The 16,706-nt window shown below is 40.9% G+C and overlaps 1 protein-coding gene across 1 annotated transcript in view; it reads right to left on the reverse strand.

Annotated features, from left to right (window-relative positions):
• The window catches only part of ADCY9 (adenylate cyclase 9), a gene marked incomplete in the record, with an annotated part of 859,264 nt that overhangs the window by 237,156 nt on the left and 605,402 nt on the right, over positions 1-16,706 (reverse strand). Inside the window, 1 exon segment of the mRNA XM_044089334.1 lies at positions 11,087-11,246. Coding sequence (XP_043945269.1) covers positions 11,087-11,246 — 160 coding nt within the window.

Genomic DNA, 16,706 nt, shown 5'->3' on the forward strand with positions numbered 1-16,706 from the left:
CCGACGCCATTTTCCTCAGTGTTTCTTGCCCCAGATGCCAGGTGCCCTCTTGAAAGGCTAAATTTGGATAAATGCCAATGTTTCCAAATAGTAGAGAGCAAACACAAAAAATAAGCATGTATGTACATATATACAAACAAATACACCATAATAGATCCCCCCCCAGCTAGCTATAAGATGGGCAAATACCCTAGGAGTACCACAGAGGGAAGGCGGTGGGTAATCCTGACTGCAGATGCATTCCTATCGGACATCTACATTTATGGTAGGTACAAAACTGTACTATGGCCTTCAAGGATGCATCTGCAGTCCTTACAAATGGGTAGAATACCATAGCCAAACTAGGGGAGGAGGAAAGAAGATATTATGGTGTAGTTAGGATCCCTTGCAAAACAGCAGTGGCAAAACCTGCTCGGGATCTAGAGTATAAAGGTAAGTTATAATGCTTGGCAAATGTATGCACGGAGGTCCAAGTAGCAGCCTCTATAATGTCCTTGGTAGCCACTCCTCGTAAGAAAGCTGTGGTAGTGGCTGTAGCCCTTGTAGAGTGAGGCCTGATGTTCTCTGGAGTTTTCTTTCCATGGTAGGAGTAACAAAATCTAATGCAATTTCCTATCCATTTAGAGATAGTCTGTTTTGAAATAGCTTTTCCTTCCCTTCCTGTTGCATATGCTACCAGTAGCTGGTCAGTTTTTCTATTGCCCTTGGTCCTGTCCAGGTAGTAGCGTAACTGTCTATGTACATCCAAGGTATGCAACAGTCTTTCCCCCCTGTTCTGTGGGTTGGGGAAGAATGTAGGTAGGTGGATAGCCTGATTTAAAGATACTCTGGATACCACTTTAGGCATAAATGTAGGATTTGTTCTCATGGACACTATCTTGATGGAAGATCAGGAAGGGTTGCACTGCCATTAATGCCTGTAGTTCAGATACCCTTCTTGCTGAAGTGATTGCCAGCAGGAAAGCAGTCTTCCATGATAAGTATTGTAATTCTGCTGTTGCTGCTGGTTCGAAAGGAGGAAGTGTCAATTTTCTAGCACAAAGTTCAAGTCCCATGCTGGCAATGGTGGTTTCCTAGGAGGTTTTACATTTTTAATTCCTCTCAGAAACTGCCTGAGCAGAGGATGAGAAGACAGGAGGATCCACGCTGTATTCTGCTGAAATAGCTGATGCATGTATCTTGATGGAAGAATAGGACAGGCCTGTGTGGAAGAGCTCTGCCAAGTATTCCAGGATGTTGGCTATGTTTACCAGTGACACATCTTCTCCCTTTGCAGAACTCCAAATGAGATATCTTTTCCATTTTGCTGCATAATTTTTCCTTGTTGAGGGTCTGCGAGCCTCAAGGATAATGTCTTTAACCTTTTGTGATAAATTTGGGTTAATTGATCTTATGTAATGTTCCAGGCAGTCAGCTGCAGAGTTTTCAGTGTTGTAGTTGTTCTGTGTTAACAGCAATGGCACCAGGGGTAGTGTCCATATTTGTTCCCGAGACATGCTCCTTAGTAATGGGTACCAATGTTGTCTTGGCCAGTCTGGAGCTATTAGAATGATCCTTGGACGGTCCTCTTTGATCTTCAAAAGCACCTTGTGCATCAAAGGAAGTGGTGGAAATGCATATGCTGTCAGGTTTTTCCAACTGAAAGATAGGGAGTCCACCTTCCAAGCAAGTGGGTGGTACGTCCTTGTGCAGAATTTCTTTAGCTGGTGATTGCGTGGGGATGCAAATAAGTCTATTTCTGGGAGTCCCCATTTTCTTGTAATGGCTTTGAAGATGTCCGGATGCAGCATCCATTCGTGGGCATCCGTGGTAGTCCTGCTTAATATGTCTGCTAGAATGTTCTCTTTTCCCGGTACAAACATTGCTTGTAACTGAATGTTGTAGCTCAGAGCCACATTCCATAGGTCCAGTGCCATCCGGCATAGAGGATATGAATGTGTGCCTCCCTGTTTGTTGATGTACCACATAACTGTGGTGTTGTCTGTCCTTATCAACTGACCTTCTCGGAGAAATGGTCGGAATGTCTGGATTGCCAATTTTACTGCCAGCATTTCCTTTAGATTTATGTGTAGGTGCAGCTGGTCTTGAGTCCATAAGCCTTGTATGCACTTGTCCAGCATGTGGGCCCCCCAACCGAGGTCTGAGGCGTCCGTTGTGATGGTTTGGCTTGGTTGAATGCTGTAGAAGGGCAATCCTGCGTTTGATTGACAGGCCTGAGCCCACCATAGGAACTCTTGCTTCAGGCATGGGATTATTGGAATTTTGGTTTCTAGGCTGTGCTTATGTTGAGACCATAAATTCTTTAGGTACCACTGTAGCTTTCTCATATGCAGTCTGGCATGAGGGACCAGTATTATGCAGGATGCCATGAAGCCCAGGGCTTGCAGTACTTTTCTTGCTGTTAGATGGTTCTGCTTTGTTAATGCCAAGAAGTAGAGAGGTAGTTGCTCTTGCTTTTCTGCAGTTAGGAATGCCATTTGCTTTGAAGTGTCCAGCTCTGCACCCAAAAAGGTTATTCTTTGGGATGGTATCAGTCTTGACTTTTTTATATTGACTGTATATCCCAGGGCTTGTAGCAGATAAATGACTCTCTGTAAGTCTTCTGTTAGCTTGTTTTTGTTGTCCGCTTGTATCAGGTAGTCGTCCAGGTAGGGGTAAATTTGGATTCCCTGAAGCCTGCAATGAGCAATTACTGATGCCAGGCATTTCGTGAACACTCTGGGCGCAGTAGATAAGCCAAAGGGCAATGCTGAGAATTGATAATGCTCTGATCCTGCAAGAAATCTGAGGTATCTTCTGCAATTTGGTCGTATGGGGACGTGCAGGTTTGCCTCCTTGAGATCTAGAGTTACCAGCCAAGACTCCTTGCCCAGCATGGGAAGAAGCTGCTGTAGAGTCAGCATTTTGAATTTTGGGACAATGAGGAATGTGTTTAAAGCAGACAGGTCGAGAATAGGCCTCAATTTGTTCTCTTTTCTTGGTACTAGGAAGAGTCTGGAGTAAAATCCCTTTCCTTGCTCCACAGATGGTACCTTTTCCACAGCTCTCATCCTTAATAATTGAGATATTTGTTTTAGAGCTTCTGTCTTTTGATTTGGCGGTAGGTTTGGCATTCCTCTCTTCCCTGGTAGAGTATGGAAGTGGAACCTGTAGCCTTGGTCTATTGTCTGTAAAATCCACTTGTCTCTTGTGATGTAATGTCAGTTTATTGAGAATAAGGCTAGCTTTCCGCCTAAGGGTGCTTCTTGTTGTTCCCTGGTAGGCGGTGCCAGAGCCAAGTCACTGTGATTGTCCTGTTGCAGTGGTGGTGGCTGTGTCTGTGCCTCACTGGTTGTTACCCTGCCACTGGCGTCCCCTGTAGGCACCCCTGGATTGGTTTCTGCCTCTTGATCGCCTATTCCTGCCTCTCTGTGCTTTAGAGGAGTCTGGAAAGGACCAATTTTTGGAGGGCCAATTCCTGCTAAACCTTGGAGGTTGGACCTGTAAGAAATCTTTTACTGTTTGTACAGATTTTGCCTTCTCCTCCATCTTCTTCAATACCTGTTGTGCAGGAGAACCAAATAAATTGGCCTTGTCCGTGGGAGCATCTAATAGTTTTGATTTGACATGGTCCGGTAAGGCCTGCTCTTTCAACCATGCATGCCTTCTGATAACTGTGCCAGTCATGGCTGATCTAAAGGAAGCCTCCAGTGCATCATAGCCGCATTTTAAAGAATGGTTACTAACTTGGTGAATGTTATGTACCATTTCCTGAACATACTTCTTATCAAAAGGTTCATCAGAGGACAGTTTTTTAGTTAACTGGTCAAGCATAAATTCCTGATATTGGATCATATGAAATTGACAGTTCAAGGCCCTAGCTGACACAGTAGCAGAAGTGTAAACTTTTTTACCCCATCTCTAAGGACCTGGATTCCCTTTCAGAGGGGAGGGGATTTTTAGCAGAGGTAGTTGCTACAGCCTTAGGCCCCTGGGAGATAGTCTCGGGATCTGCAAAAGGAGCCTTGTATAAATGGTGATGTGTGTCCGGGACCCTGTAGTACCTATCGGGCTTAGCAGGGGCCGGAAGTAATGAATCAGGAGCAGTACAAGCATCATTAAATGCATCATCAACAACAGAAAGAACTGGAGGTATAGCTAAAGGCCTATGTTGTGGTAAATGCAAAAAGGTTCTAAGCCTTTTCCTGGCGTCTGTAAAATCTTGGCCCTGCCACTGAAATTGTTCCCTCATAGCATGCAAGATTTCCCCAAAGGAAAATTCCTCAGGTGGAGAGGCAGAAGGAATGGACTCTTCAGCATCAGAGTCTTCGTAAGGGGAATAAGTAGCCTCTGGAGGGTCTGTATTATCTGAATCATCAGAGGAATCATCTGTGGACACTGGCTCAGGGGGCTCTGCTCTAGGCCTCTTCTCTGGAGGTGGATGAGAGGCCCTGTCTGGATGAGGTTGGGATCCCCGGATTAAAGAAATAAGATCCTCTGCCAAGGAAAGCATTTGGGAACTGGAGCTGGGCCTGTGAGAGGGTCTTAACAGGCACAGTTTTTGTAGCTTTAGCTGCTTTAGCCCTGGCAAAGGCCTTAATGGACATGGCTGCAGGAGGCCTAGCAGCTCCACGTGCAGGAGTTGAGATATCCAAGGGAATAGTGTCAGATAAATCCTGAGAAACCGCAACCGCAGGTTGGATTTCAGAAGCCGATTCCACCAGGTTTGAAGAGGCCTCGGTAGAAGGCATGTTTTCGGCTGAAGGAAGAACCGCTTGCTCGGTTTCAGCCGAAACTGAGACACTCGCGGGTGGCTTAACCGCGGTTTCGGCCGAAACCGCGGACCGCGAGTGTCGGTCCTTTTCCTTGCGTTTTTTGGATATTTGTGAAGTCGGAGGATCCGACGGCATAATATAAGCAAAATCAGAGCCAAAAAACTGCTCAGCAAATTCCGACCGACGTCTAAGCGTTCGTCGGTTAAAAGAAGCACAGGCTAGACAAGCTGCGACGTCGTGGTCTGGGCCTAAACAAGGCAAGCAGTAAGAGTGGAAATCTTTATGAGGTATTTGTTTCCCACAAGTTAAACAATTATTCACTTTTTCTGACATCGGCTGAGGCAAGAAAGAGTCCCCAACGGGGTACTTAGCTTTTTAGAAGTCTTCGAAGTAGTATTCGGTAGTAATCTCTGGATCTGACCGACCGGCACTTGCGAACAGCTTCTGCTTCGGGCGCCACGCGGCAAGAAAGACTGAGGAAAATGGCGTCGGCTGATGCCTTTATACCCGAAGAACTGCAGCTATGACGTCGGGTGAAGTGCGACACCAGCCGAGGCCAGAACCAGACTTTGGAATCCGGCCGACCGAAGGGCTGCCTGACGACAGGACAACCCATTTGTAAGGACTGCAGATGCATCCTTGAAGGACATCTGCACTTCATTGTTTTTTTACAATTATGAATTCCACATTATGAGTTATATCTTATACTCATACGATTGTAGTTTCCATTTCTTTCAGAGTTTTATCGAATTTACACTGATAATATATTTTGTGTGAGCCACCATTGTGGTGACCCCCTGCTGTCGCAATCCACACCCTTTTCAGGATATGGATTTATAAGAAATTTCTTGTCCCTACAGTGCTTATGACAAACTCTGTACTATCTATGCTTGAAATGGAAGTGCTGCTCCCTTTTGTTGACCCTGCCATTAAAGAAGACTAGATAATGGAACGGGAATCTTGATGTCTAACTTCATATGAGTTAACAGTCTTTCTTCACCAGATAGAGCTTGGTTAAAATATCTAAACAAGCTTAAGTGAATTACTTGGATCCCTGGCAAATGAGGCAGAGAGTATAGCCAACTGGCACTGGATCTGCTTCTCACATGGATGGCCAAATTAGGCACTATATGATGATGATGATGATGATGCAAAAAGCAGAAAACAAAATGCTAAAAAAGCAAACAAAGAAATCAGACAGTTAAAGACAAACAATGAGCTTGATCCTTTATAAACTGTGGGAAACAATTAGAAGTAAGATAAGGAACTGTCATTTTATAAAAACAAGGCACTGGAAGGGAAGGGAAATACAAATGTACCTGGAAAATGGTTTCCTAAGCTATTATTACTGCAAGTCTGCCCAAGAGTGCCAGTCCTTAAAAGCAAAAAGCATGCTGAAAGACCATCTCAAAAAACATAACCGTTCACCTTGTTTCACATTTTACTTTTTAGCAAATGGCGGTTCACAAGTTATCAGATCCTCCCTTTGGATCCATTGGAAGAAATAAACTACAGCCCAATCCTTCTGTTGAATACATACGGAGGGACGACCGTGGATTGGAGGACGTATTTATTATATCGGGAGCTAAACCAAAGCGGATGGTCCCTAAAAAAACTTACTCTGTGGTCGGACAGACCATTGCTTCAGGTACTGTTAACCCTCAGGCTACTAATGTTTTTAAACTGAATGAAAACCATAAATGGCAGGATTTAGATTAATTTTTTAACTGCAATTATGATTTTGACAATTGTCAGTACAAGGGAATGACTGATACCAAGGTAACTAACGCCAAAGGGAATGACAAAACTTTAAAAGACAATCTATTACTTTGGCAAGAAATTAGGGGCAGTAAAAACCTTACAATTGGACAATATGCATCTTAAACGGTGTCTTGAACTGAAAATTGTGCCCATGGACTTAAGGTTTTTTAAACAGCCCATGGGAGTTGATATGGATGACACCAACATGCAGGAATGTAACAAGCTATTTGATAATTTTGGATTTAGCTTTATGGAATTTATTTTAAAATGTAATGACAAGAAAATATGCACACTTATGGCTGAAATTGAGCATATGAATGCTGTTATTAATAATGACCTGTTGCTTACTGAATTGGAAAGTTTTTTTTTATAAACAATATGAATGGGTTGATAGAAATTGTAATAAACTGTTTGACAGGAAATGCAAGAAATTAAAAAGGGATATTGATCAATATGAAAAACAACAAGCATATAGGTGGAATAATTACAAAGATAATATGGATACTGCGAGTAATGGACAAGATTATTATGCACAAGGGGATAGCAAATTTAAGAATAAGCGACATATTAGTAGAAATTACAGTAAAGGGAATTTTTTAGGAAGAAAGAAAAACATAGGGTACAGACAGGAGATACAATGGGTCCCGGAACATATGGGATGGAGAGAGGCCACCCATCGGGGGAAATGGGAAAATTAGAACAGGAAAAGGTAGATAATGAGTTAAATATAGTCAAACACAATGATATTCTTTTTAGTTTAGGAGATTTTAGTATATTTAATTATACCCGTTTTAAATTAGAAAAAGAACATTTTTCATTGTTTTTTAGGGGGATGAAATATGTCCCCAACACTCAATTGTATATAACTGATTACATAGTGGAATTTAAATTGTTTATGCGGAAACTCAATTTGGCTTTATACTATCATGACAATGATAGTGCATCAACTAACAAACCCTTCCAAAAAGGGTTGTACTTTCACCCCTCCCATGAACACCACCCTAGCCACCTATGAGAAGGTTGTGACTGAAGAACTATACAAGTTTCACAATATGTGTAAAAATAATAAAGAAATGAGATATAACCTAAGTAAAAAGAATTCTTTGTTTTAAAACAAATACAGGAGGATTGTCATATTTGGGTTATGAAACCCGACAAAGGTGTGTGTGTGTGTGGGGGTAATTATATATGACACACAAGAATACATAAATAAAATGCACACTATTTTACTTAATTCAGGAAATGATGAAATGTCCTCCCTCAATGAAGTAAATATAGGACATCATATGACTGATTTATATTTAGAAGACTTTCTTCTGGATAACAGGATTGACCTTGACTTATAGAACTATTTAAGTGTCAAATCCCCGGTGTTAGCCACCATTGTTGGGATACCCAAAGTACATAAAAATTTAAAGGAACCACCTTTTCGACCCATCATCTCTGGCAGCAAATCCAAAGCTTTCCCTTTTGGCAAAGTGATAGATATTTGGCTCAAGCCAGTATACAAAAAGGTGTCCCATATAGTTATTGACTCATGGGATTTTTTGAGTCTGTTAACTACTGACAAATGTAAGGAGGGAGTGACATTTGTAACCACTGATGCAGTTGATCTTTTTTCATGTATTCCAGAAGGAGACGGGATGAAGAGGTTTAAGAAAAGTATACAAAAATATGCTGAATGTTCATGGGATAGAACACTCATTGTTAGAATTTATGGACATTGCTTTAAAGCATAATTATATCTTTTATGAGGGTGAATATTACAGACAAAGTAATGAATTTAGTTTTACTAAACTGGGAAGAAGAATGTGTATTCAAAAGCAAGTGGTATAAATATATGAGTTATGTACGATTTTTGGATGATATTCTTATTCTATGGAATGGTTCTATTTATGAATTAGAGATGTTTAAATATTTAAATACATCCAGTGAATATTTGAAATTTACATATAATTTTGACCAAAAGGGTATATCATACCTTGATACACATATATCCATAGTTAGTAATCAGTTTTGTTCTAGAATACACAGGAAAAGTACTTAGTAATGCATATTTGCATCATTCTAGCTGCCATCCTTACAGTCAAAAGGCTATTATAAAGGGACAATGTATTAGGGCAGCAAGAATGACATCAGATTTTAATGACATGGTCAATGAGCTGGATTTTATAGGGAGTATGTTTAGTAAAAGAGGATACCCTACTTGTCTTATTGACAATACCATCAAATATGTCAAGGGAGAGTGGGTTAATAAATACAAACCCCTATTAGGAAGAGGACTAAGTGAACCAGAAATTATGAATAATAACACCAACAACAATGTAAACCCGTTCCAACGAGCATGTATATTGCAATATGGTAACCATTCCAAGGATATACAAAAGATACTTACATCCAATTGGAACATTATGAAAACGGATGAGAATATTTACACCCTTTTAGGAGAACATCCTTTATTTGTACATAAAGATGGATGAAACCTTAAGAGCAAACTTGAGAGGAAGGTGAATAACAATAGTAGTAGTAATAATAAAAAAAATGGGGGGTACACACAAATGCGGAGAATGCAACCAATGCTTTGCCATTATGGAAGATGCCACTCTAAAATTGGAAGACATGAATCAAACAGGAGTAAGGTTCCAGAATGGGAATTGTCAGACACAACATGTGATATATTTAGCAAAATGTACAAAATGTTCTTGTTTTTATGTCGGTAAAACCGACAGATGTCTAAGAAACAGAATATATGATCATTATTACTGTATTAGGAAGTAAGACATAACCAATGCTTTATACAGACATATGGTGAAAAGTCCATGTTGTGATATGTTTAAGTTTGCTATTTTAGAGCATATACTAGTCAATCCCAGAGGTGGTGATATTAGAAAAAAACTAGGTGAGAGAGAAATTAAATGGTAAATTTTTTTGAATGCAACAGTACACCCGGGAATTAATGACAGTATATCTATTAAGCCCATCCTGGAACTAAAAGTTTAATATGCATATTTGATTTGTGCTTAATATACATTTGAGTGGTAGAAAGCACATAACTTTATTAATATATAATAATTCTACATGAATTTAAGATATAGGTAGGTTTTTATACATATATATATATATATATATATATATATATATATATATATATATATATATATATATATATATTTTAAAGTTGTGATGGTTTTTAATGAAAGCATTGTGCACTTTAAGAGATTAGTATTCCACAATTATGTTTTTAATTGATTGTTTTGGTTAGGGGGAGTATATAACCTAGGTTTAAATTTCTTACGGTGTTCTGAAGAAGTCTACTATGTTAGACGAAAGCGCTTAACCGGAGTTCTTATATTTTTAATAAACAGCTTTTTAAACTGTGCTGTGAAGTTCTCTTTAGATCCTACCACCAATTACAGCGGATTATTTTTGTGGACTGATTTCAGTGGTTGTTACTCGCTGTTTTTTGGACTTTTTACTAAGGCAGGCTACTTTTTTTGGTAAAGGAAGCATACGCAGAACTTCTGAGTTCAACAATCTGAAGTCTGGAGCCACGACATTCTCTACTCCAGAAATGTATTGTAACCAAGGTGTTAGTATCTTGGATGGTGTACTACAAAAAGCATGCTCACAATCGAATTACATTAAAGAGGCAATTGCACAGAATAAATTCCTAATTCCCATAGATAAAATGTGATAAAATTATTTGTCTCACAAAGGTTAAGTGTCAAGATCTTATCAAGGGGCACAATTGCATCACTGTCATGGGGACCACCACTCAATATAAATACTTTTCTCCTTCCAAAGGTAAGCAGACAATAGAAATTACTTCCAATGGTAAAGTACACACTTCTTAATGTCTCAGGGGGATAAATCGTTTAGCATGACTAACTGCATCATACAGCAAATTAACTTTCATAAGGAATACTTGCTTCAGTTTGGTTATACCACTAGTTTGAAAGACTACAAATGATGATCATAACTAGATCAATCACATCTCTCAAAGTCAAGATAATTTAATGTTTATGTGAACCTGGTTGTTCTAAAGTCTGTTTCAGACTTTCTAAATACTTTCGCGCTGCAAAATTTAAGTATTTAAACTTAATGTTTTAATTATGTTCACCTGCTGTACTGTGAAAAAACGCATGATACCAAAGCAGTGACACCAAAGTCTCCAACTTTGCAGCAGAAGCAAGATTCCCTAAATTTGACATGAATCACAGATTCTTGAACACATCTTACTCAAAGGATCATCAGTAATCCTTCCTCTGCCTACCATTCAGACTTCACATCTGGCTTATCAATCTGCACTGCTTACAAAAAAGGTCACTGCATTGAGTCTAATTTCTTTAGAAAAATTAGTCAATATGCAATACTCTTGCAGCACTTATTCAAATGTTTTCAGCTAAGTGCGACTGACACACAAAATAAATGACTCAATTATTTCAATGAGCAAATTGCACCCAAGTCAAGTGCACTAACAGAAGAAATTGGGCAGCCTTGTTTGCAGCACACTACAAGCAAATGTGAAGTACTATTCACAGTTCTGGCCATTAGAAGTGAAAAACACTTACTCGTTCATCAGATGCAATCTCCCTGGAGAAGTGGAAAAGGGCCACTACTGCTGGAAGGGATATCAGGATGGCACCAATAAAATGCCGGGGCAGCCAGTCAGAAATAAACTTCAGCAAGTTCTTTGTACAGTCCAGTACTTCATCCAGGTAAAACACCATTCTGAAATAAGATATAATTTATAAGCTGTTTTCTGTAACAGTAATTAGGTATATAAACTGCATAAAGGTTTTTGTGCTAACAAAGAAAGGGTGATTGGATATCTGGAAAAAATAAGCAAATAGCATCACGTTACTCACCTATTTGGCAAATGTTAAGCAATACAAGATATACTAGTCAAAATATGTTAACAGAATTTTATTCTACACTATCACATTTTGCTGAAGAATCTAATGACAGCAAGCAACAAACAAAAAACAATGTGAACAGCTACACACATACACACAGTTTAAATGGATGATACTACAATTGTGAATAATCAAGTTTTCTTAACCATATACTTTCCCTTGGCTCAGGAAAGTATACTTTCCTGTTTCAATGAAATGCAAAGAAACTCTGAAATACAGCTGTGGAATGGAATAACTTACATTATACAACGACCCCACATTAATATTCAAAAAAGTACAGTTTTGTACCTACCATAAATGTAGATGTTCGAAGATCCACATTGCTGCAGTCCTGACACTTGGGTAGTCCGCTGTCCCAGTCGGCCCGAATACCAAAGTATAAGGCTGACGTCGGTCAAGGCGCATTAGTCTGACGTCAGGACGTCAGGGTACAAATGCGCATGACCGACGTCATATCCTCAGTCTTTTCTTGCCCCAGATGTCAGAAGACCCTAAAAGGATAAGGCCAAACCAAAAAACAACAACACACCAAACACCCCTGTACCAAATATATGTACAATATATACAAAGTCAGAAAGGTACAATCCCACCCACACAACCACCCCTAAACACAGAGGGGAAGGAGGGAGGGTAAATTGGACTGCAGCAATGTGGATCTTCGAACATCTACATTTATGGTAGGTACAAAACTGTACTATGTTCTTCATCTCACATTGCTGCAGTCCTGACACTTGGGTAGAATCCCAAAGCAGAGGTAAGGGAGGATGGCAAATCACAAAGAAGCAGGAGCTGCCAACATGCCCTGTAAAATAGCAGTGGCAAAACCAGCCCTAGATTTAGAGTAGAGAGGAAGGTGGTAATGCTTAGAGAAAGTATGCACTGAACTCCAAGTAGCTGCCTCCAAAATATCCTTAGTTGCCACCCCCCTTAGAAATGCTGTTGAAGTGGCAGTAGCCCTAGTGGAATGAGGCCTAATCCCAGCTGGAATCTCCTTGCCATGATGGGAGTAACAGAAAGTAATGCAAAACCCAATCCACTTAGAAATAGTTTGTTTTGACACAGGCTTGCCCTGAGAACTCAAAGCAAAAGAAACAAACTGCTGAGACTGCCTAAAATCCTTAGTCCTGCTTAAATAATACCGCAATTGCCTGTGTACATCTAAAGTGTGCAAAATCTTTCCCCCCTTATTTTGGGGATTTGCATAAAAAGTAGGCAAATGAATAGTTTGGTTTAAAGCCACACTAGAAACCACTTTAGGCATAAAGGAAGGATTAGTACGTAAAGATACCCTATCCTTATGAAAAATCAAGAAAGGCTCAACCGCCATAAGGGCCTGCAATTCAGACACCCTTCTTGCAGAGGTGATGGCTAACAAAAAAGCAGTCTTCCATGACAAATATTTCAATTCAGCAGTAGCTGCAGGCTCAAAAGGTTGTAGAGTGAGTTTCTCCAACACAAAATTGAGGTCCCAAGCAGGAGTAGGAGCTCTACGTGGGGGTCTTATATTCTTTGCCCCTCTAAGAAATTGCTTGAACAAAGGATGAGAAAACAATGGTGGGTCACAATCATAGTGAGCTGAAATTGCTGCAGCATGAATCTTAATGGAAGAGAAAGACAAACCTTTGTCCAATAACTCAGTAAGATATTGAAGAGCCACACTCAAATTCGGCTCAGAAACATCCAAATCCTTTGCTGCACTCCAAAATAAAAATCTCTTCCATTTTTCTGCGTACACCTTCCTTTAGAACTGCTTCCACAGGCGAACCAAACAACACATCAGATTGTAAAGGAGCATCTAAAATCCTTGTCTTAACATGCTCAGCTAAATTCTGATCCCTCAGCCAGGCGTGCCTGCGAAGAACCGAACCAGTGGCAGCCACCCTCGAAGAGGCCTGTACAGCATCAAAACCACATTGCAAAGAATGCTTACCCACCTGTTCAGAAACATGAACTAAATCCTGCAACTCTTTACACTCAATACCTTCCGCCAAAGCATCTACCTTAGACTTTAATTGTGAAAGGAGATAATTTTGATATTTCAACATGTGAAACTGGCAATTCAAAGCTCTCATGGCCAAAGTGGAAGAAGTATACACTTTCTTTCCCCATCTATCCAAAGCCCTTGCCTCTTTATCTGGAGGAACAGGATTTTTAACAACAGAAGCCTTAACACCTTTAGGCCCCTGTGAAACAGTTTCTGGGTCTGCCCTAGGACTCTTAAAAAGATACTTATGAGCTTCAGGCACCCTATAATATCTATCCGGTTTAACTGGAGCAGGAGGCAAAGAATCAGGGTTCAGAGAAGCCTCTGCAAAAACATCCCCCACCACATCCAGAACAGGAGGTATAGCTAAAGGCCTATGCTGGGGTAGAAACAAAAATTCCCTAAGCCTTTTCCTGGAATCAGAGAAATCCTGACCTTCCCATTTAAAATGCTCCCTCATGGAATGAAGAGTCTCTGAAAAAGAAAAATCCTCAGGAGGAGAAGCAGAAGGAGTAGAATCATCTACATCAGAATCAGAGTAAGGAGAATACTCCTGCAAGTCTTCAGCCGAAGACTCAGAAGCATCCGAACACTGCTCAAAACTCCCAAGCTCAGGTTCCACCCTAGGCCTCTTATCAGGAGGGGGCATAGAACCTCTAATCATTGTAATCAAATCTTCTGCCATCTTAAGCATATGCTTCTTAGGCACAGACCCTGAAGAACTAGGGGTAACACCTGAAACAAAACCTGGCCTGCCCCTGGGAGAAGCCTTGGAAACAGAAGGGGAGGGCCTAACCACCTTAGGAAGGGAGGGAAGAACAGCTACCTGAGAAGCCCCTTCAGCCTGGCCTACCTCCTGAGAGGGCACATCTTGCAATAATAAAGTCTCTCCCTGGGACTCCAAAGAAACTTCTGGCTGAACCTCCGGCTCCACCGAGCCCTCTAAAGAACCGGCGTCCGGGACGGACGGTTCTTCCAACCTAGGCTTTACAGCTTTGTCCTTGCGCTTTTTAGCTAAGCGGCGGAGCATCCAACGGCATTTTATAATTACACCGCTTCCCAAAAACTAACCTGGCACAATCTAATCTTCTCTTTATAGTGCGTTTGTTAAATCTAGCACAAGAGCGACAGCCAACAACGTCGTGCTCAGGCCCTAAACAAGGTATACACAAGGTATGGTAATCCCTATGAGGTATCTGTTTCCCACAAGAAATACAGTTATTCACTTTTCTGACATCCGGTAAAATACTGAGGCAAGAAAAACCAAAATATTCCCCAACGGGGTACTTAGCCAACTTTGATTCGGTCTGAAACTCCGACTTCGGAAAATCTCAGAACGCCAACCTGCACTTGCAACGCTGCTTCTGCATCGGACCATGCGGCAAAAAAGACTGAGGATATGACGTCGGTCATGCGCATTTGTACCCTGACGTCAGACTAATGCGCCTTGACCGACGTCAGCCTTATACTTTGGTATTCGGGCCGACTGGGACAGCGGACTACCCAAGTGTCAGGACTGCAGCAATGTGAGATGAAGAACATCATGCACACTGATTGGTCAGTGTGCACGTTGTAAATCAGAGTTATAGTAATGGAAAAAGGTCCGGTCGCCCGGACTTTTTCCATTACTATAACTCTTTTTTTACAGCAACGGAGAACGCAAGATCTCTGTTGCTTCACACTGTCTCGCTATGTTAAACAAATTTAACATAGCGAGACAGTTTGTAAAAAGCAACGGAGATCTTGCTTTCTCCGTTGCTTTTTTCAAAACTGTCTCACTATGTTAAATGGGTTTAACATAGCGAGACAGCTTTAAAAAAAGCAACAGAGATTCTCCGCTGCTTTTTTAAAAGCTGTCTCGCTATGTTAAACTCATTTAACACAGAGAAACAGTTTGCGAAAAGCAACGGAGATCTTGCTTTCTCCGTTGCTTTTGCCCACAGCTCTGATGTACTGCATAGGCATACGCATGCACAATACATCAGAACTGCCGCAGAATACCAGACAGCTGCGGAAGGGCAGCAAGGAGGCATTATACAATGCCATTATTTAAGAAAAGTAATTATTTTTTTTCTTAAATAATGTCATTGTATAATAGCAATAACCCACTTCTGGGTGTGGGTAATGCTGGATTTACCCACGGTTGGCTTTGTTTGGCCACTCGGGCTTTGCCCTTGTGACCAAACTACACCAACTGTGGGTAAATCCAGCATTACACACACCCAGGCGTGGGTTACTGCTATAATAGCAGATATTTAAATATATGATTCACTGCTTCAGTATTACTGACAGATGGGAATTAGATGCAAGTGGACAACCATCTATTCAGTCTGACTTCCTCTAGAAGTCTGCAAGATGGGCTGGTTTGCTCCCCATGCTGTAGATGTCAGCAGGATGGTTGACAGAAGCAGAACAGCAGCCTGTACCATCTTCAATTTTTCTTGATGTGAAGGGTAGCTGTGCCTGAAAGTGATTTCTGAACAGGAGATCTAGTCAGAGCTTTATGTACCATCATCAATTTCCTGGAAAACAGTAACAAGCACCCACTGTCATTTTTTTTTCTTTTCTACATCTCCAGAAAACTAGACTATCTGGAGTTAAGGAATACAGGGAAGGTGGATGGCAGTCTACATTGCATCAGTGATTCCTGTACTTGAACAGCTACCACTATGATATGTTACTACACTAATGCAGAGCTAGTCATAATAGATGAAGTACTAAAGTAGTAGGCATCCTGACTCCACTGGGGAGAGCAAACACACCCTGGATGAGCACAGCGGGAAATCTTGCTCTGCTCCTGGGAAAACAGCGCAGACTGTACTATTTATGGAAGGAATTGCTGGAGGTCCAGGTACCTGCTTCACAAGATTCAGGCCGACACATTTCAGAAGGCGGCTGCAGTACTGGCAGCAAAGCTTGCACCATGAATCCAGAAATATCCCTGGAATAACCATTAGGACAGGGTTTATTTTGACACTGGTCTACCTTGTTTCACTAACTTAAAGTGAACATCTGATGAGGATTTCTCATTCTAGGGTTCTGGATAAGTAAAACATGTGCTTCCTATATACATACACATACATACCAAAGTACATGAAATAACAATCCTGCTCATTCAGAGGGTCTGGGAAGAAAAATGTTAACTGAATAACCTAATTTAGGGAAAATTCAGAACCCTGTGGATAAGACAGAGGGCTTAATCCTTCACAGCACTCTGATCTGATGGAAGACAGTGTATGGCACAGTAGCTAGTAGAGCTTGAGCTCTGACAACCTGTGAGAAGACTTGATA

This window comes from Protopterus annectens, chromosome 12.part0, assembly GCF_019279795.1.
Source record: "Protopterus annectens isolate FY-2018-M chromosome 12.part0, PAN1.0, whole genome shotgun sequence".
NCBI classification, from domain to species: domain Eukaryota; kingdom Metazoa; phylum Chordata; order Ceratodontiformes; family Protopteridae; genus Protopterus; species Protopterus annectens.